Source organism: Alligator sinensis, unplaced genomic scaffold, assembly GCF_000455745.1.
Source record: "Alligator sinensis unplaced genomic scaffold, ASM45574v1 scaffold73_1, whole genome shotgun sequence".
Classification (NCBI taxonomy): domain Eukaryota; kingdom Metazoa; phylum Chordata; order Crocodylia; family Alligatoridae; genus Alligator; species Alligator sinensis.
In genome coordinates, this window is record NW_005841838.1 from 1366696 (window position 1) to 1388785 (window position 22090).

Genomic DNA, 22090 nt, shown 5'->3' on the forward strand with positions numbered 1-22090 from the left:
GAATCCATGTAGGAATGCATATCCACTGTCTTCACTGAACTGAGTGGTATCTCTCCATGACAATGGAAATTATTAGTGCATGACTTACTGGGGATTGTAACAGAGAAGAAATTGCTTAGATTTAGATTTTTTTTTTTTTTTAATGCAGTCTTTAAAATAGTAGAGCACTGCATTAAGCAGCAGTACTTCAGTGTACCCAAACAGGCAAAAGCTTGTGACTGAGAGAATATGCTTATCAGAAAGCAAAATCTAGATCTGTTTCATTTCTCCTTAAAATTAGGTCAAGCACAGCAGTTTAGTAGCCATGGACATGTACATGCAATTCTATAGTTATGGTAGAGTTAAGACCTCAGTATGAAATAATAAAAGCTTGAAGTATATTTTGGTTGTTAGTACATGCACATGCCAAATCCACAATGAGAGAGGCCTTTGTTTCCTTTTTAGTGGCCAGACCAGCAAAGAAGTCAGTGAGTTAGCTATAGCTTCCAGTTAAGGGAGTTAATCCTCTGGTTTAGGCAACCGAGATTTATTTTTAAATACTGCATATCCTGGGACCAAACCTTTTCAATGGCTTAAATGGGAGAGATGAGATCAGCATTTCACACTGCTTCAGAATTTCAGCACTACGTATAACACACGGGGCACATCCCTGGGAGTAGGAATGTGCATTTCCTGTGAACAAATAGCAGTGGCACATTTGTCTCTAGGGAACATCCCTGCACGTATGCTCTGGCACATGACAAGTTGCCCTGGTTGGGGTAGGGGAGGCTGGGGCCAGCACCTGGGCTGGCCCCAGCAGCCTTACCTGGGGTCCTGGGGGCTTCCTGGGGCTCCAGCAATGTCAATCCAGGTGTGTGGAGCCTGGCTGGAGCGTGGCTCTGGCTAGCCAGGCTCTAGTTTTGGGTGGTACACACTCCTGTCATGTATGCTGCCCTGCTTTTTTCTAATATGGATTTTTTTGACATCAAGATGTCCCTGTGTCAACCCCCGGTCCCCTCGCTGCACTGCAGATTAGCAGTGTGGCGAACTCCTGCTTCTATGGCACTGAAAACTGCACATTGCGCACCCATCTGGATGCACCCATAGAGAGCAAATTTCATAGATTTCATAGACGTTAGGGCTGGAAGGGACCTCGGAAGATCATCGAGTCCAGCCCCCAGCCCCAGGGGCAGGAAGTCACCTGGGGTCATAGGATCCCAGCACAATAAGCATCCAAATTTCTCTTGAAGGCATTCAGAGTAGGTGCTTGAACCACCTGTGATGGCAGGCTATTCCAGACCTTGGGGGCTCGGACAGTAAAGACATTTTTCCTTATGTCCAGCCTGAAACGGTTTTACAGGAGTTTGTAACTGTTCAACCTGGTCATCCCTTGGGGGGCTCTGGCAAACAATCGTTCCCCCAGATCCTGGTGAACACCCTGATAAACTTATAGGTGACCATCAGATCGCCTCTGAGCCTGCGCTTTTCCAGGCTGAAGAGTCCCATGGCTCTCAGCCTGTTGTCATAAAGTCTGTTTCCCTGACCTCTGATCATGCATGTGGCTCTTCTTTGGATTCTCTCAAGCTTCTCCACATCCTTTTTGAATTGTGGAGCCCAAAACTGGACACAGTACTCCAGTACAAATTGGAAAATAAATTAAAGCTCTGTGCTTTCATAACTGCATATGCCCAGGCCACCACCTGGGCTTTCTTTGCTGGGTGGATTCAGAAGGAGTGCAGGGAAGGTGAATGGGGAGAAGGGGGAAATGAGCACTTTGCATGCAGCAGCCGCTGTGCTATTTACGTATTTTTCCTCCTATTGCACATTAGTGCTAAATGACACTTCTCTCTGCAACATTGGCTGTTGCCATCCAATAAAAGCCAGAAGTGCAGGGAATGAAGCGGTGTAATAGTTGTTGGGGTAATGGGAGAGGATCATAGCTGTGAATTCTAGTTTTTGTCCGAACCCTGAACTCAGTGGAAGGCAGTAGTGAAGAGCCAGGGAGATCTGGCTCAGCTCAGGTGTCAGTTAGTATGGCAGATGTAGTGTTGCTTTTTCCAGTAAACAGTATCACAGGTGTTTTCAGGTGGGTTCTGTATTAGAGTCCCACTGGCTCTCATAGAGATATGGCAGTTGACACCTGCTGTGATTCTGGCCCTGCATACCTGTGTATACTGTATGTTGATAAAGAAGTGTGTGTTACATTCATTAAGCATTGCAGATCTCTTCCTGCTTCATGCGCTGCTTCTTCCTTTGCACATGTATATTTCTGACAGACTTCTCTGGGTGTCTGAGTATATTTCTTAGCTAGTTTTCCTGCCAGATCCTATGAATATAGAGTAGTAGTTTCAGTTAAATTCTGTGAACAAATTTCCAATGGCTATAACCTTGCAAAACCGAAGGCCTGTAGTCTGGCCTCTCTCTTTTCAAATAAAGGCAGTCAGTGTTTCTTGCTTGTATTGCTCTGCAGTTGTGAAGCAGCTCCATAAGGCCATACTCATTTCTTCCTTTGAGACTCATGGTTTTTTTAAAACTCAAATCAGCCATTTAATCTGAGTTGAGTGAGGGGCTATAATGTCAATTGGCAGGAGTTTATTTAAAACCAAAAAGGTTTTATCATATACTAATTATTATATTATATATTATAGCTATTTTACTTGTTCCTTTTGGTTTCTCTTTCATGTGCGTTGATTATATTAGGGTGAAGCAAAAATGATCTAAAAATCCATATGCTTCCCAGCCTGTGACTGGTTTGCTTCTCTGATTTATCCCAGTTCTTTTCCTTTCAATCCCTGTGTGACTTCTTCAGTTCACGAGCTGTTCTTGTACAGCTCCTCTCACATTAGGGCTTAATGTTTGGTGGTGCTAGTCAGCACTCCTAAAGAGAACAGGAGGGCCAGGAGATGAACAATCCACTCCTTGTCACAGCTGTCTTGCCTTTTGCAGGGTTAATATGTTAACCAAGGTGTACAGTCCTTGGTTTCATGGTGCATTTCCTTTCAAGGACCCTTCTGAGATTCTTTGACCCTTTAAGGAGTGTTTCTGCCACAATGAGCTTGGCGAAATGTGTAAACTCACAAGTGGGTTATTATATCCATGTACAGGATGGAACTGGAGAGTCTGTAAAGCTGCCTCCAGAGACAAAGGATACGTACAGCTGTAGGAGCTCTTGGAACACTTGTTGATTTAATAGGAGAGAAGGTGGGGGGAGTAGGAGGAAAGCACTGCATATTGTTGGTACAGAACAAATAAGAAATAATTATTCGCTCTAGAAAGGAGTCACTGATGGTGGTGAGAAGTGACGTTCAGGATCATGTCGGTACGTGAACAGTGCCAGCTGGTAGAGCTCCAGATCTGGTTTCATACAACGTAGACCAGAAAGCCTTTAACACTTCCCTGCTACTGCAAAGACGGGACTTTGTATCTTTTGCCCTTTTCAGCAATATCCCGAGGTGCACAGGAGAGAGCAATTACACAGTTATCTACTTGGATGAAAACCGCTGCTGGGGGCCCATCAGCAAGAGTAATGCTTACAGGATTTTTCTGGTGAGGCATTTGGTGACGTTTTCTGGAACTTCTTAAAGTGTAGAAACATTTGTATGAAAAGATCCAGCTATCAGCTGTCATATTTTGTTTTCCTTCCCTCCCTTTTTTCCCCCCCTTGACAGGCTGGCTTTGTTTTCCTGATAGGACCTTTTGTGTTTTTCTCCATTCAGAAGAATAAGTTTATTCAAATTCTTGCCACCACCATATCCTTCTCAGGTAAGAAGCAGCATGCATCAACCTTGGGATTATTGCAGGCAGTTAAGTGTGTAGAAGTGATTATCTCCTTAAAGAACAAAAATGGTTTTTTCCCAATAAATATAAGGTTCCTTTTTAAATGATTTATATTGCATTTTGCCACTGACTTGTGCAAAACACTTAAGTGGTTTAGGTTTAGGTCGTAGAGATTTATGAATGAAATAAATTGGAATTTTCAGCACATCCAATGGGGTTTGAAACTCAAGATGAGTATGGCAGTTGACTCTGAAGTTTCTTTGAAAAATCTAGCTCAGTTCTGCTCAAACTTTTGGCCTAGTGGGCTGGATGAGTGGCATGGAGCCAGTTTGCAGGCTGGATCCCACAGGCTAGATCCAGCTTGGGGTCAGTCTGTGGGTGTGATGCAATGTGCCCGCCCAACCCCTGCATGTTGGATCTGGCCATGAAGTGGCCCCATGTGCCGTTCTGGTGCAATCTGGCACAGGGCTGTTTCATTCAGTTCTGGGAGCTGTGGCAATTAATGCTGTCACCACTCCCCTGCCGTCAGATTTCTAGACCCGTGGGGAGCCCTGCAGGCCTGATGTGGCTCCCAGACTGGAAGCTAAGCCCTACTGCTCTATCTTAAAGCTAATTTCATGCAGGGGCCTTTGTAGAAAGGGCCCTTATTTCTGTTGGGACATGTCACCTGGAGATCATTTTTCAAAAGTGCTTTGGACCTAAACATTTACTAAGATTCAGGAATGGGGGTTGAACATTTACATGGCTAGAAACATAATAGCAAACACTCAAGACAAGCTTTGGAAGGGATATAACTTTGCTTATGCCTATCTGTGAGATTAGTATGGGACACTATGCCCTGAAGAGGCAGATTATTTCAGAACAGTTCTGTTAGGGGGCTTCATGTATCTTTCCCTGAAGCATGTAGTCATCATCAGTCTTGGAGGAAAGAAAACAGAGCAGAGGATCTGGTGTCTATACTGGATCCAGTATGGCAGTTCTTGCTTATATTCTGCTCTCAAACCTGGATGCTGAAAAATCTGGCAATTGAAATTGCCCCAGGATTGGCTTAAATTAGAGCTGAACTGTTTTGAAAAATCTGGCTGTAGCTTTGCAAGTGGTCACCTTCTGAAAAGTATGCTCTAAGAGCCTGATCTGTAGTCTACCAAATTTACCTGAAAACACAGAAGAGGAAGAAAAGAATCTTTTATCAAAGATTCCTACATGGTTGATTTCCACCCCCGTCAGGAGTTGTCAAGGGTATTTGTGACATGGGCCTGTCGATATGACAAATGGTCATGAGTATTTGGGGAAAAAAAACACAGTAATTTGTTGATCCAGTACTATATATAACTTGGTCAGATTGTTTACTGGTCAGACTGTACTGTGTTTTTTCTGTTTCTTATACCTCTGTAATGAAAATATATCTTACCTCTTCATTCATTACAATGTACAAGGTCTTACCATTTGATTTAGTAGCTATAGATAGTATGCTTGTGTTATTCACACTGTTTTTATTTGGAAGTTACACTTAAATTAGCTTAACTTTTAAATGAGAAAATTACTATTTAAAAACAGATATCTGATCTTTGGACCTTTTAAGTTTTTGGTGTTTCTAGTAAGGAATCATTAACCATCCACAGCTGTTTTTGTATTTTGTAGTGTGATGCTAATTACCTGCATATGTTAAAGGGACTGTTAACAAGAGATCTGCTGGTGACCAAAACTTTCCATTGAGAAAGTGGTAATATCTTTAGAATTGTTTGCTGAATATCCTGCTAGGATCCAATTCTGTGCTGAGCATTTCTAGGAGTTAGGATTTCTCTCCGACTTGGGGCCATATATGGCAGGTCTTTTAGATGGCTGTGTGTAAATGATATTTATGATAGTAGCATCTAAAGGCTGTACCTAAGACAATGCTGTGCCTGGTGCTGTACAAATACTTAGGACTAGTCATTGTCCCAGCAAATTTACAATCCAAGCAGACAGGGTATATGCAAGAAATGTTATTTCCAATTTACAGATGAAGAACTGAAGCTCAGAGAGACTATTGCTTTTTCAGGGTCACATGGAAAGCTTGTGTTTGAATCAGGGACTGACTGTAGAACTCCCGAGTCCAATCCAGCACCATAATCATGAGATCATATTTCATTTCGGTGGAGCAAGCATCACTGGAAAGTGCAATTTCCTGTGCTATGGATGCTAGCCACTCTAGGGGATCTGTTCAAACCTGGGGAGAACAGGTGTTGTTTCTTTTGCCTCCTTTTATTAGAAAAGAGGCTGTTTGTTACTTGGTTGGCCACCAGCCTAACCTAATAGATGTGTAAGGTTTACACGTTGTAGGTATGTATATGACGTGTGATGCGTAGGAGGCGTATGGGGGGGCACGTGCCCCTCCCCCCCCGATATTGGCCGCTGCCAACTTCCGCTGGTGGTTGCCGCTTGCCACCTGCCTCCCCCCCCACTACGTGGCCAGTGGCATCTGCGGCTGGTCCCTGCTCATCACCACCAGTGCTGGTGGCTATAGGCGGTCCCTGCTCACTGCCATGGTGCGCCCTCCCCCCCACAAGTCTTGGGAGGCACCAGTCGTTCATATCACAGTAAACTGATTAAATTTGGTCCCACTGAAGTCGATAGAAAATCTTATCATCATCACTGGCATGAGAATATAGCCTGGTGTCAGGGTAGCTGGCAAGCACAGTAAAAATCACATGCTTATTCCTCAGCAGGGATCGTACTGGGCACTGCCATGTGATAGAAGAAGAGGGGATGATCCCTGGTGCCCCGAGCTTTGAATAATTCTTTGTTGTATTTTGTTTGATTCCCACATTCAAGGGAAGGTTTTTGTAGAACTTCCTTAAAGGACTCATGTGGTTGTACAACTCAGTCAGCTGACTCTGGTTTCAGCTCTAAGTGTTGGGGAGAATATAATACATTTTAAAATTATCTAGCCACTTGGTAAACAGACTTGCCTGGTAGGTACTTTCAACTTTTATCAACAATGCAAAATGTAAGTCAGAAACCTATGCCTGCTTCATAGCTTTTGACTTCATTAGTTATCTCAGAACTTGGACATTTCTCTGAGGATTTTGACTGTCTTTGCAAAAGGAAGTTTGCAAAGTTCTTTCGCATGCTTCTCTTCAAATTACTTACAGCTGCTTTAGTTTCATTTTTGTGTCTTTAATTCTGTCTATACAACCTTTCCTATTTGCATTGGCTGCACAAGGAAAAATGTGGTCCTGCCATACAATACTATTTTCACTCAGACTTGGTCTGCTAGTCAAAGAAGTTGGTTAAACATTAGGTGCCAGATGCTGTCACAGTATAAATAATTGCCTCCAAAAGAAAGCTCTGATGATCCTTATAATTTACTTTATAATGGTAAAAAGTGTGGTCCAGTAGTTGGAGAGCTGAGTCAGGTTAGTAGGAGTGTGCAAAATGGGCCATATTTGATTCAGATTTGGCTGAAATCGGGGAACAGTGATTTAATTAATTGATTGGATTACTGTCTCTATTTAATTCGGCCGAATCCAGATCTGAAGATTTGATGCTGATTTGCCATAGAGGCAGATTTAAATGTTTTTTGTACATACCTCGAGGTACCAGGCGCAGCTCGTGAACACTGCAGTGGTGGAGTGGCTAGAGTGTCCCACTGGAGCGTTGGGGGTTGGGGGGGCCCACATGCTTAGTGGCCACAGAAGTGGACTGCAAGTAACTCTGCTCCACTTCTGTGTCCACTGCCAAGCACACAGGGGATAGCCCCCCACCCCCACTCCCCTGGCTTGGCAGTTGGCTACAGGGGAACTCCGCGTGTGCCCCCAGACCCAGGAGGCATCAGTCACTGAGCCGGGGGACAGTGGGAGGGTCCCCTGTGTGCTCTGTGGCCGATCTGGAAGTGAACTGGAAGCGCTTCTGGTCCACTCCTGGATCTGCTGCCAAGCAGGTTGTGGACCACTCTGTGCTCCTGTGGGACGCTCCATCTGCCTCACCATTTCAGCATTCATGAGCCACCTGGTACCTTGAGGTATGTAGAAAAAACATTTAAAGCTGTGTCTGTGTCCAAATCATCGAATCTCTCTGAATTGATTCGAAGGGTTCCGATTCAATTCGGAGAGATTAAAGGGTCTCCTGATTCTATTCAGATTCAGAGATTCGGTTGCCAAATTGGGCCAAATCTCCACTAAATCGACTCGGTGACTGAAGCTTTGCACGCCCCTACAGGTTAGCATTTGTTTTGGGTGTTGTTGGAACTAGAAGGAGAAGAGTGGAACTCATTTATGAGTATATTGTCCAGGATGTCAGAAAGATGCATCTTTGGGGATTTTTTATTTTAGAAAGTTTTAATACAATTCTTATTATTTCTATGTTTGTTTAAGTAAGGAGGTTAGAATGCTTTCAGCTGGGGTTTTACTTTTCTGGAATGAAAAGAGGTGAGTTGGATGCAGAAGTCCTGTGGGAATGCTTGAAATATTACATAACTGTTCAGTACATTCTTCCTGAAAGAGACTCAGCTGCTTGACCTACCTATACTGTTGACTCATTTTAGGGTGGGTGAGGGTATAAGATTATTCTTTTCATAGCCTAATGAGTTAGCATCCTGTATCAGAGGGCAATGCATCACTGCCATGTGAAAGCCTTGCTTATGATAACCTGATGTCATTGACCAGACCTGTGTAGATCAACTTTCCATATAGCTGTCATGTTGCCAGCTGTACATTTCATTGACATTTTATCATGGCAAGGGGTAGAGATTACAATATTGGGTTTAGTGCAAGAGTAACTCAAAGTGTGATAGGCTGCCTGCTGTGTGGCTGATCCACAGAGGATACAGCTTTTCTGTAGCTGCCAGCTAGGAGACAACCTTTTAATTCAAGATATAGGCTTCTGCTTTTGCTTTGGAGTTCCTGGCTTACAGCCACAATACTAGTTATTACCAAAACAAAATGGGGAGACCTTAGTGAAGTTGAATTGTTTGCCAGCTATAAAAGGGATAGCTCCCAATCAGTAATATACCAGGGCAATTTGCTTTCCCTTTGCCCTAGGGAGCTTACATCTAGCCAACATTTGTACATGATCGAGTCCTGCCAAAATAATTGTTAGTAGATCAAAGAGAAATCTTTGTATTGTCTTTAATTTGGGGGGGAAAAAAACCTGTGGTAGTTTTTACCTTTGTTTTTGGCTGGCTGCTACAGAATATGCAAGGATCTTCATGATCTAACTGAGTGAGTTTGTCTGATGCAGAGATAATTGGCCTTTACAGACAGTTCTTATGTTTTTCACTTAAGTGAAGTGTCTGACCAGCCAACATAACCCATGCTAGATGGAAGCTCAGGGTTAAACACTGTCAATTCCCTTTAACAATCAGTGAAATTGGGAATGTAAATGGAGTGTGATATCCTTGATTTCTTTCTTTGGCCCCATCTCTCCATGATCTAAACTTATGCCTTTCTGAACAAGTTAGTCTGTAATGTGCCACCCTGCCCTGCCTTCTGCCTAATTGAATTCTGTAAGTGTGAGTGGGTGGGTGAATGAATGAGACTGATTTGTTTATGCTGCCTGTGGCTCTGCCTTTAAAGACTGGGTAAATAGTACCTGAATCCATTTTTTCCAAAACAGCCCTCCTTCTGCATTTATGGGCACGTCTACACATGCATTAATGCACTTTAGTTAATGCACATTAAATCTAGCACCTCCATTGTGAGGTATTAGGAAAATGCGCATTAGCCTGTTTTAATGTGCGTTAACTAAATAGCATGGTTTTCTAGTAATACTTTAATGTGCATTTAAATAGGCTAAATGTGCATTAAAGTGCATGTGTAGATGCGCCCTATGTGACGAACTTTAGTTAGATCATCCCTGGTGACATCATTCAATCATTTTGGTGCATTTACATGATGGCCTTTCTTCCTGAAGAGTCATGCAACTTACATTCTCCAAGGGTCTCCTAAAGAATTGACTGTTCCAAGAGCTCCTTTGTTTTTCAAAGGAAAGAAAATAAAAACCTTTTTTGGGTAACATGGGCCTAATATTTCTGATCATGTCTTAACAATATGTGTTTATAAGGTTGTCATATTGAGGGTTTCTAGAAGTCTCATATACTCCATCTAGATCATGTTTACGTGGGTAAAAGCTTAAAAGGTCACTGTGGGCATTTTTACACATGCTCTAGGCATGGGGCGAGCTGCTTTAATGAGCGAGCTGTGCTAATTTAAAGTGCCCAAGTGTCATGTGTATCAGTGTCCTTTGTGCTGAAAAATGGCATTGGGGCATTTTGAACTAAAGCTCATCAAACGAGCTTTAGTTCAGTGTGCACCACTGCCATTTTTCAGCGTGACAGTGCTGATATGGGAGGCTGCTGGAGTGTTTATTTCCATGCTCCTGCAGACTCAATTAATCGAGTCTCCTCCAGCGTGCTGCATTTCCAGTGTCAGAGCTGGCTCTCTGAGCATCTATAGGAGCCCTGTGTGTCCACAGATTGTGTTTGCATCTTGCACACAGATGGTCAGTCATTTCAGCACAATATTTGTACTTCTGTTATTTTATGTTTCAATCCAAAAATCTCAGACTTTGCTAATTTCATTCTTCCAATGCAGTTCTCTGCAGAAAGGATTATTGTGTGTTTAAAATTTACTCGGCAGTCTAAAGGTTAAATACACACACATTTGTGGTTGTTCTATTTGGTGATTTGCTGAATCTCCATGCTAATTCCTGACTAAAATTAACTTATCGGTAATTGGTAAAAATCTGGGGGAAAAATGGAGACATTGTTTTTAAATTTATAATCAACCCGGCAAATCATAGTGAATGTAGCAAGTTGGTTAAAACTTGTCACTGAACTTAATCAAATCAATGCAGTAAAAGCCTGGTTTCTGAATGAATGACTCTCCATCTGGGAGATTGTCAGCAAGTCGAAAAGGTTTTTAAAATTTTTGGTTTTGCTAACTTTATATACGGCATGTATGGTTTATGGTTTCATTCTTTATGCATAGGCTGTGGTACACTTGTTGAATAGAAAATCCACATCACTTAAAATGAACTTTTCAGGTACCTTGCATTGACTATGAGACCTAATTTCTGAGAAGTATGGATTGCTTTAAGTGAGGCATTTGGGGTTGCAGCTTAATCTAGAACAGTGTCAGGAGGCCGAGGATCCTTTTTCTGGTTCTACCTGGACTTACTGTAATGCTGAGTAAGTCTTGTAACCTGCTTGGGTGTCAGTTTCCTCATCCATAAAAGGAGGAAAATGTTTACTGTTTTTAGCTTGCTGGATGACTAGTTTAACTGTTATTGTACAAAGTGAATGCAATTTAGAACTAAGGCATTTTTCAGAATGTTTGCTCAGGGCAACCAAATTGTTGCTTCTTCTGATGCAAGAATTGTTTCTATCCCTGGTATAAATCTCTTATCTGTGTCATTTGTGTTCTCTGTGTGTGCTTCAATGCCGTAATGGATTTCAGCATGACAGTTGCCACTCAAATACATCCCCACCCCAAATTCCTGTTCTCAGCAGTTTAAGAAGTGCAATAGTGGATCCTAATGACTGGAAATATCTAATTTGTTCCAGATCTGGTGAGCTTCCTTTGCACGCTGAAGGGTCTTCTGAAATTGCATAATCTGGGGAATTGCAGAAGCCCGTGGGGGAGGCGGAGGCAGGGACGGGGGACACGCACACGACAAGCAGACCCTTTTTCTTCTGTGCTTTTTAACTTAAAATACAGAAGTTTTGATTCTGATGGAAGGGGTGCTTGACTGTTTTCTGACTATGGAGCTTCTTAAACCACATTGTACTCTTTTCCTTGTTTGCTTGCGAACAGGACATAGGCAGCAGTTACATCTCTGGTCTTGTCTCCATAGGGAGGTTAATTTCCAAGTTTAGGTAGGGAGGGAATTTTTAAGTGTAGTGTGTGTGTATCACTGATTAACTCTGAGTGACTACTCTTCTTAGGGATTACCTTAATCCATTGAAGTAGAGTAAGCAAATTCCAAATAAGTACTCGTTCCAGTTTAAGAGAGTCCAGACAGGTAGTTAATCAGGAATAGTTATTTTAGAACAGACAAGACCTAAACCGTTTTTTAGTGAGAGAGATTCAGGCAAAACAAAGCTTACTAGTGAAATGATCTGCTTCTGAAAATAAACTGACAGGAAACATTTCAAGAACTAGAGCAATTATAGTGCTCTTTTTAATTGAGTCATCTCATGACTTGCCACCTAGTGCACTGGTGTTAGCCACAATTAACAAGAACAATAACTTGTTTATCCTGTACTTATCTTAATGTAATACTGTTCAAAAGATTATATTCCTTTCTAAGAAAGACTTCCCCATGTTGGTAAACATGGGGAAATAACAGTAATGAAATGGATTTACGAGATTGTAAAGATATTCTTTGCTGTTCTTTGAGAGCAGAGGATTTGGGGAACTTTATTTATTGAACATGAGTCCTATTTTCCCCCACAATTGTTTTAAACTGAATCTTCTTGAGGTTTCTTGCTTATTTTTATGGACACATAGGGACGTTTATATGAATACTGAATTTTTTAGCTCATTTATCTTAGCAAGTAGGTTTGCCTGAAGAAAAGCTCATACTGCAAATCTCCATTGATACTGATAATATATTCTTTTGAATTGCCAGCCCTTATTTCTTCAGGTTCAAATCCTTTTGTCAAATTCCAAACTTGAATTACAGCTAGTATTTTGGCAATTCTCTTTGCAACCTTGTCTCATCGCCCTGGAGGCTCGTCTCCATCCTTTCTTTCTTTTTAATCAGACCACTTGAAGAGTTTCTACAGATAACGAATACATGGATTTTTATTTAAGTGATAGTGATAGAGTTTGGAAAGCATAATAAACATGTTCCTGGAGACTGGAGTTCATGTATATATAATTAGGCATGAAGGCTTAGCAAGTTTTCTTGTATGCAGCCAATGTGCAATGACTTGACCTCATTGGACTTATTAATGAAACAAAAAGAGTACTTTTGCTTTCGCTTTTGTTCTTCACTTGAACATGAAGGGCACTATTACATGTGTTCTGATTAGAATGCACTGGAGCAGACTCGATTAATTGAGCCAGAACACTCCAGCCTGCTGCAGCATCTCGTATTCAGCGTCCTGCATTTTGGAACGGTGGCAGGGGCACTTTAACTAAAGCTTGTCAAATGAGCTTTACTTAAAGTGCCTCGCCACCATTTTTTGAAACAGGATGGTGAATACATGGGATGCTGTAGGCATTTTAATTAGAGTAGCTCCCAAGAACCACTCTAATTAAAATGCACCCCCCACCCCAGGGCATGTGTAAAAGTACCCAAAGACTCTGCCAGTTGTATAATGAAGTGGATTAATTCTGTGTCTAGCAAATGTAAGTCCTAAGCTGTTGTACTTGTCCCCTCCCTTTGCACCTCTGCCAACATGTGTTTTACTTATGCTGCTTGAACAAACTTCACTATCAAGATTATTTTATTGCTACTTGGTAGGGATTAGGTAAGTAAATTAATGAAGGCCTCATCTTGTGAGGCACCGACCAACCTCATCTCCCAGGAGCAGAAAGGAAGGAATAAGATGGGGATTGGACAGAGCCCTGTCCTTCTCTTCTCTTCCTGACACATCTGTACATGAGCTTAAAAATGTTGTGCCAGGTATAGACCTCTCTCAATTTCCATCCTGCCCAGAGCGGCAGGAGACGGAGAGAGTTGCAGTCTTTGAGTTACAAGCTCTCTCCTTGGTTGCTTCAGGACCAGTTTAACACTATTTTCCTTTTCTCGGGGCATAATGGCTAGTCACAGTCCTCCACACCCCCCATGTATAATTTATATCACAATTAATACGTTAATTTTAGGGTAAATGGTTCTTCATGGACATCCAATTTAAGGCACAATAGAGGCAAACCCTCTATAAAAATGTTCTATGTATAATGTAGAACATTTGTTATCCCTTATTTGTATGGCACCTTAAATTGAATGTGTAGCAGGCTGGGGCTGACAATTAGCTGATTGTCAGCTGCAACCCAGGACCACGCTGGGGTCTCAAACTGGCCCTGTTGCATTCTGGGGCAAGGGCTGACTATCAGCTGATTGGCTGCCCTGGGCCCAGACTTGTAGGTATCTGGCTTTCAGTTTGCCAGTGCATGAGGAGCCCAGGATCATGATCCTGGGCTTCGCCTGTAATGTCAGCTAGAAAGGGCACAATTGAGATCCGATCCCTGATCCCAAAATCTCACCTCCTGCCATGTATGTGTGACCTTGCAGAAGGTGTAACTGTTGGGTTTGGGGATCAAATCCCATTGTGTCTTTAAATGAACGTGTCAGGGGCCAGAGTGTAGCATTAACTAAGTACTTGGAAGTCTTTGAGCAAAGTAGAGCAGCATTTTCATCAGCCACATCTGTCATCCCTATGGGAAATGTCTAGCAATTATGAAATTGCTGCTGCATTTCTTAGTAGCCTGAGATAAAGTTAAGTTTACACACTCTAAAGTGCATTACTATTTGATTAATGTAATTTATGATTATATACTAGTGTATACCGATAACTTAAGTGAGATGAGGGTTTCAGTGCATCAACTCGGTATTTGCATTTTCTATGCATATAACACATTCTCTATCAAATGGATTTAATTTAGATTTTGGTTCTTGTTTTCTATTCTAAAACAATGTGTTACAATAGTGATTTCCTTACTGCTGCAGGAAGGTTTGTGATTTTGAAACAGTTGGTCACATGGGTGCTGATTCCATGGGTTCTCTGGGGCTCATTTTTTTCAGTGGATGCTTTAGCGGGTGCTCAGCACCCCCAAGCCACAGCTGTTTTTTGCTTGCAGATGAGATGTTAAAAAAAAAAAACCAAACAAACACAAAACCAAAAACTGTCCTGTCCTTTACTGGAAGAAGCAGTGCATTACTTCAACCCAGCTGTGCAGCGTCTGTAAAGATCAGGTGCTTCAGCAGGGCTTTCCGGCGCTTTTAGCTAAAGCTGATTCAATCAGATATTAGATTAAAGCACCAAAAAGCCCTGCTGAAGCGCACCACTGATCTTTACAGATGCTTTGGACTTGAGTTGAAGTAACACACTGCCTCTTCCAGGCATGTGTGGGGCTTGGTGTAGGAATGTGCCAAGTTTAAAATAAAGCTCTGGGTTTTGGGGGGGGTTTAGGGGGAGGAGAGGGTTACATCTGCAAGCACCTACCGGCAAAAAATGAAGTTTGCACCAATGGTTGGTCATGCACCTAATTTTTATTAGATGATGTTGCAAAGTGGTCCTTTTAGATGATGGCACAGGCTACTACATACAGTTCATTGGAATTTTGCTCTGCAGAATCCCACTGCAATCTCTCCATGAAAATAAAATATGATGCAGTCCAAAGCAGAGGTATCACAGAAAAAGCAAAAATTTCTCTCACTGTTCACGGTTAGTTGTTAAACTCACAAGCTGACCAACTTTATGAAAAAATGCCCTCAAACTGTTGAAAGGTGGTCAGATCCTCAGGGGGGAAATCAATAAAACTTCACTGAGGTGGGGTTAGCTACTTTACAGCCACTGATATCTGGTCTGCAAGTTTTGGCCTGGTGTGGTTTGTTGGTTGGTTAATAGAATTTGGAATTATAGTAATGAGTTCACAAGGACTCCCCACACCAAGTATACTTTAGTTTCATTACATGTATTTGATAAATACATAATTGCCAGAAGCTATGTATTGTATTGTACACCCTATTGTATCTTACACCCTATTTTTTGGTATTTGGTATAAGAACAAACCAGTTGGCTTTGGCTCGATTTTAAATTGGGTTAGAATATGAGGAGAATGTGGTGAAAAGGATATAACTGTAGGAGTCTATTACAGACCTCTGAACCAGGAGGAAGAGCTTGACCATGAATTCTGCAGGACAGAGATTCTCAATCCCCAGGCCACGGCTTGGTGCCAGGCTGTGGTGGGTTGGCTGCCGGTCTGCAGCACGGTTGGCTGTCAGATCAGAAGTGGCTGTGGACTGGCAAACCACGGCTCCCCAGAGCCAGGTGGAGAGGCCACAGCTCCTTTTGCAGGGCCCGTGGCAGTGCAGGGTTTGGTTCACTGTCCCACCCAGTGGGTGGGGGTATCCTTACCTGTCTTCTGGCTGGAAATTCTGGCTGCAGTTGGCTGTGACTGCTGGGCCATGGTTTGCTGGGCTGCGGCACAAAAAACGTTGGGAACCCCTGCTCTAGGGAACTAGCAGAGTCTGCACGCGCTCAGTGCATGGTCATCATGGATGACTTGAATCACCCTGACATCTCATGGGAAGAACATTCAGCCATATCTGATCGGTCGTGAAGTTTCCTCACTTGCACTGATGAGCTGTATTTGACTCAAGAAGTCTACGGACTGACAAGGGATAAGGCACTGCTGCATCTGGTTCTGGCCAAAGGGGATGATCTAGTCAGTGACCTGAGGATCAAAAGGAAGCTTGGTGATAGTGATCACGAGTTGATCACTTTTTCTCTATCCATTGCATAGCTGGCAAATCAGTCAGCAATGCAGAAATTCTCAACTTTAGGAAAGCTGACTTTCTCAGGCTCAGGAGGTTGGTTGTAGAGGTCCTGAGAGATCATGTTCGACAGGGCGTGGAGCCCATGATGAGTGGTCCCTCCTTAAGGATGCAATCCTAAAAGCATAAGGGAAGTCCATTCCAGCCTATAGGAAATATAGTAAAAGGGCTGGGAGACCCCCTTAGCTCAGTTGGGAACTCTTGGACATCTTTAATCTTAAAGGAGAAGCTTATAAGGGTTAGAAGATGTGAAATACCCCTAAGGAGGATTATATGCATCACTGGCTCGTACCTGTAGGAAGTGGCCCAGAAAAGCCAAGGCTGAAACCGAGCTCAAACTGGCTATGGGAATCAAGGGCAATAAAAAGTCCTTCAGATATGTGGGAAGTCAAAAAAAAAAAAAAAAAAAAAAAGGGAAAAATTAAAACCCGACCAAACAGGATAGCTAACAACAGACACCCAGGAAAAAGCTAATCTCCTCAATGATTACTTTGCGTCAGTTGTCCACCAGCCCAAGGGGATCACTCTGCCTGACAGGACACAGGATTACCAGGGTAAGGAAGACCCCGCTACAATTTGCGAAGACCTTGTGAGGGAACACCTTGAGAGGCTGGACATCTGCAAGTCAGCGGGCCCGGATGGAATGCACCCACGAGCGCTAAAAGAGTTGGCTGACATCAGAGCATGGCCATTGGCAAGGATATATTTGAGAACTTGTGACACTTGGGAGAGGGTCATGAAGATTGGAAGAGGGCCAACGTGGTGCCTATCTTCAAGAAGGGAAGGAAGGGAAGACCCAGGGTATTACAGGCCAATCAGTTTGACCTCAATCCCTGGGAAGATCTTGGAAAAAATTATTAAAAATCCAGAAACAACAGGCTAATGGAAAGCGGCATTCTGAGAGAGAGCCAACACAGCTTCATTACGGGTAGGTCATGCCTGATTAACCTAATTTCCTTCTATAACCAGGTGATGCATCACCTGGACAGAGGAGGAGAGGCAGTCATTTACTTGGATTTCAAACAAGCTTTTGACTTGGTCTCCCATGATGTCCTCAAGGTAAAATTGGGGAGCTGTGGCCTTGACAACCTTATGGGCCGATGGCTGGGGAACTGGCTCCGTGGTCAGACCCAGAGCATGACAGTCGATAGAACAGAGTCAACATGGCTCGTAGTGACCAGTGGCGTCCCCCCGGGTTCAGTTCTTGGACCAGTACTCTTTAATATATTCATAAACGATCTGGATTTGGGTATCTGAAGTGGACTGGCTAAGTTTGCAGATGATACCATATTATGGGGAAGTGCAGTTACTCTAGGAACCTCTGGGCCGCCAGTAGGCCAGGGACTCCATTTCCCAGCTGCCGCTGCGTGCATGGCTTGTGTCTCCATGGAGACCTCAGTTACACCGGAAGCGCATGCGGCAGACAAGCACAGGGGGCTGCTCCAGAGCTGCTGGGAATGTGGGACAGGAGCAGCTTGCTCCAGAGCTGTGATCTGTAGCCTGCATACTCCAGGCAGGGGCATGCATACAGCGGATTGTGACTCTGCCTTGGCTCCAGACAGGCTTTCACAGCTGCAAGAAGCTGGGGCAGAGCTTCTTGCCCCTGCCCAGAGCATGCAGGCTATAGATCGTGGTTCTGCCCTGGCTTCAGAACAAGCCATCCCTGTCCCACATTCCCAGCAGCTCTGGAGCAGCCCCCTGCGCTGCTCTGCTGCATATGTTGCCAGTGTGGCTGAGGCTGGGGTCTCCATGGAGACTGGCACAAGCCATGTGGGCAGGGGCGGATGGGAAATGGAGTCCTTGGCTGACTGGATCCAGCCCACGGGCCAGATGTTCCCCATCCCTGCTCTAGAGGATAGGCTGGGGGTTCAGGCTGACATGGACAGGTTCACAAGGTGGGCAGATCAAAACCTGATGACATTCAACAGAGAAATGCAAGGTGCTTCATCTCAGGAGAAAGAACCCACATCATACCTATTGGCTTGGCAGTGCTACACTCACTAGCACCATGAGTGCATCCAATTCTGGGCTCCACACTTTAAAAAGGATGTGGATAAGCTTGAGAGAGTCTAGAGGAGAGCCACACATGATCAAAGGTCAAGAGAGCAAGACCTATGAAGAGAGGCTGAGAGGCATGGTACTCTTCAGCCTGGAGAAGCGTAGGCTCAGTGGGGATTTGGTGGCAGCCTATAAGTACATGGGTGTGCATCAGGATCTGGGAGAACATCTTTTCACCAATGCACCCTGGGGGAAGACAAGGTCAAATGGCCACAAACTGCTGGAAGACTGTTTTAGACTGGATATGAGAAAAAAACTTCTTTACTGTCTAAGTCTCCAGAGTCTGGAATAGACTCCCCCCAGAAGTGGTGAAAGCACCTACTCTGGACACGTTCAAGAAGCATTTGGCTGATTATCTTGCTGGGGTCATCTGACCCCAGCTAACTTCCTGGACTTCCAGCCCTAACATCTATGAAATAATGCTGTATCGGTATTCATAGATTTCATAGACATTAGGGCTAGAAGGGACCTTGAAGATCATCAAGTCCAGACCCCCGCCCAAGAGAAGGAAGTCGGCTAGGGTCAAAGGATCCCAGCAAGATAAGCATCCAATCATTTCTTGAATGAGTCCAGAGTAGGTGCCTGCACCACTTCTGGAGGCAGTGTATTCCAGGTCTTTGGGGCTGGGACAGTAAAGAAGTTTTTTCTTATTTCCAGCCTAAAACAGTCATGGAGGAGTTTATGACGGTTGGTCCTTGTTATCCCCTGGGGCACTCTGGTGAATAGATGTTCCCCCAGATCCTCATGCGCACCCTTTACATACTTATAGGCAGCCATCAGGTCACCCCTGAGTTTACGCTTTTCCAGGCTGAAGAGTCCCATGGCTCTCAGCCTCTCATCATAAGGCCTATTCTCTTGACCTGTGGTCATAAGCGTGGCTCTCCTCTGGACACTGAGGAGATCAGACACTGAATATGAAGTAACTGGGAAAAACTCATGAGTGATGTGTCTCCTGAGTCAGGGGGGGCATGTTCCCCCACAGCAGCCGGTCAGTGACTGGGGGAGGGGTCTTCCCTGCAGATGATTGTGCCAACTGGGGGATGGTCCCCTGTGGCTGATCTTGCCGACTGGAAGGGCCCCACCCCCTGCAGCCGATTGCGCCAACCCAGAAGCACAAGCAGCGCTCCCAGTAGTGCCAGTGGCTCTTCTCCTGGCGCCCCCACTCCCTGGCTCGCACTCGCAGGGGGGCACAACATCGCTTCTGCCAGCCATCCCTGCCTGTCGCCTAACTGGGGAGCGCTGGCTATCAGGGGTGCACCAGCATTCTCAGGGGGTGCATGTGCACCCCTTACACATCTCCACTGGAAAAACCAATGACAAAAGATCCCTTTATGGACAGGTAAAGCTTTATTTATTCAGAGATTGGTGCATTTTAAGGCCAGACAAGACCATTATGATCATCCAGTTTGGGTTCTTCTATAACAGGCCAAAGAATTTTACCAGGAATACTTGCATTAAACTGTAGCTTCATTTGACATGCATAATTTTCTAGTCCTCTAGTCAGCCTAGCCTTACATCCAAGATTTCAAATGAAGGGTAATCAACCTCACCTCTAGATAAGTTGTTCCAGTGTTTAAATTACTTTCTGCATTATAAATTTTGCACCTATCCTAGAGTTGTCCAGGTTTGGCTTCCACCCTGTGGACTGTATTATGGTGCCTTCTTCTTGCTCCCTATTTGAAAAAGGACTTTTTGTTATCCTTAATTCTGGTCACCAGCCCTAGTTGCACCTCTGCCTTGGCCTTGCTAACTGCCTCCCTGCAATCACGAGCAATGGAGGTGTAATCCTTCTTGGTAATTGCCCCTTGCTTCCACTGATTGTATGCCACCTTTTTTGCCCTCAGGCCCTCCTGGAAGCCTTTCCTGAGCCAAGGGGGCTTCTTATCACTCTTGCCCCCTTTGGTTTGTGTTGGGACTGACTCCCTTTGAGCTTGGAGGATCGTTTCTTTAAGGAACAACCACCCATCCTGGACTCCCATCTCATTGAGGCTCCGAGTCCCCAATGTCTCCCCTACTGATCGCCTTAGCTCATTGAAGTCAGCCCTCCTGAAGTCAAGGACTTTCACCTTACTGCTTGTGGGCTCCAGATCTGCATGCGGGATGACAGGAGGCTGCCGCTGCCAGCAAGTGATACGAGTTTTTCCTTTCAACTGTTTGAGGTGCAATTTTCCAGGAACCTCTGCACCTATCTCTTTGAAACTTGGCAGTCTTCATGCCCTCAGAAGGGGCTGCCATCCCTGCAATTTTCATCTGAATCATGCCATAAATTACATTTTAGGCATTTTTGAGATTCCCCATCCATTATAGCCTATAGGCAAAACGTCGAAATAGCAAAACAGTTTCAATGAAATGAAATGGAACAGTACTTCAAAATGAAATGACAAAATGAAACACTGTCCCTTTGAAATGGTGAAGCGGAAGTTGAAACGAAATGGTGCCATTTCACACAGCCCTATTGGGAACCTCTGTTATAGTCCATGCTTAAGCCATGTCCTAACCTTCCCTTCAATTAAACAAACAAACAAACCTAGACTGATCTTCTTAGCCCCTCACCTTAAGGCATTGTTTCTGGACTCTGGACCATTTTTGTAGTATTTAGAGTTTGTATTGGTAATATCTTCTCCTTGATACTTTCCTAAATATCCAAGGATTGCATTTACTTTCTTAGCTACAGCATCACAGTAAGAGCTCATATTCAGTTGGTTAATCTATCTTAAGTCCTTTTTTAGCGTGAAAGTGACCTACATTCTATATTCCTAGATTTGCGTCATTGCATTTGGCTCTGTTCATGTGCATGTTGCTCAAATGAGGTTATTTTGCCAAACTACTTCACCACACTCATAATTTATAAAAGTTGCAAATAATTATTTTATTTTTCTTTGAGATTATCAGTAAACATATTGAATAACATTGGGCTAAGAACAGGCGCCAACAGAATCCCACTAGAAACCCCCATTCTCTGTTCTTTTTATTTTTTCAAGATCAATCAGTAAATCGGTTTTTAATCATTTGAATATGAGCTACATTGAATAATTCAATTTTTTTTTAAAGTCCTGTGCGAGTAAGACAAGCACCTTACAAAGCTCTAATATTTTTTCAATGCACACTTATGTTTATCACCCAGACTTTTCATTCAATCAAATATAACCTCAAATCATTTTGACGCTATTTATTTTCCGTAAACTATATTTGACTGGGGGCTATTTGCTACTGCTATTGTGCAAGGAGTTAGACCTGTGTACATCTTAAAAATCAAATTACACTAAAACACCTTGGCCAGTGAAGCCCAAAATCTGCCTCAGACTGGCAAAGGTGAAGAAGGTAATCCTTTCCCTCAGGCTAATTTAATGCTGTGGGGCATAAAATGACAAGTGGAAGGGTAGAAGGCAGTTTTTGCTGCTGTTTGCTACTCTGGTGGTGCTCTTAATGTTTGCTTTAGTGTTGCTGAAAAGTCCTAAACTTTGTTAATGGCAGACAAGGTTCTTTGGGTAAATCTGATATCTTTTATGTGACCAACTCAAATAGTTGGAAAAACTCTTCTTTGCAAGCTTTTGGGCATAAGTACCCTTAGTCAGGCTGAGGAAACATCTGCAGTTGGTGTGTGCTCTTCCTGGATGGAACGAATAGTAAACTTTGTTAATTGTATGTGGCATTTAACAATCTGAGAGGGCTTCTTCAAAGATGTATATTTTGAGTGGCAGTCTGGGCCTGCTGGACTCTTGAGGAGAAAAGCGCCAGAGTATAACAAACATATGATATGCCTGGCATCTGAGCTGGGGCAAATTGTTTA

The 22090-nt window shown here is 43.5% G+C and overlaps 1 protein-coding gene across 6 annotated transcripts in view; it reads left to right on the plus strand.

Moving 5' to 3' along the window:
• LOC112550176 (transmembrane protein 104-like) overlaps positions 1-22090 on the plus strand; it is a 92043-nt gene that overhangs the window by 32267 nt on the left and 37686 nt on the right. For all 6 annotated transcript variants that reach the window (XM_025203197.1, XM_025203190.1, XM_025203202.1 and 3 more), the window contains 2 exons: positions 3420-3525; positions 3648-3741. In XM_025203197.1, the coding sequence (XP_025058982.1) occupies positions 3420-3525; positions 3648-3741 (200 nt within the window). The remainder of the gene's footprint in view (positions 1-3419; positions 3526-3647; positions 3742-22090) is intronic.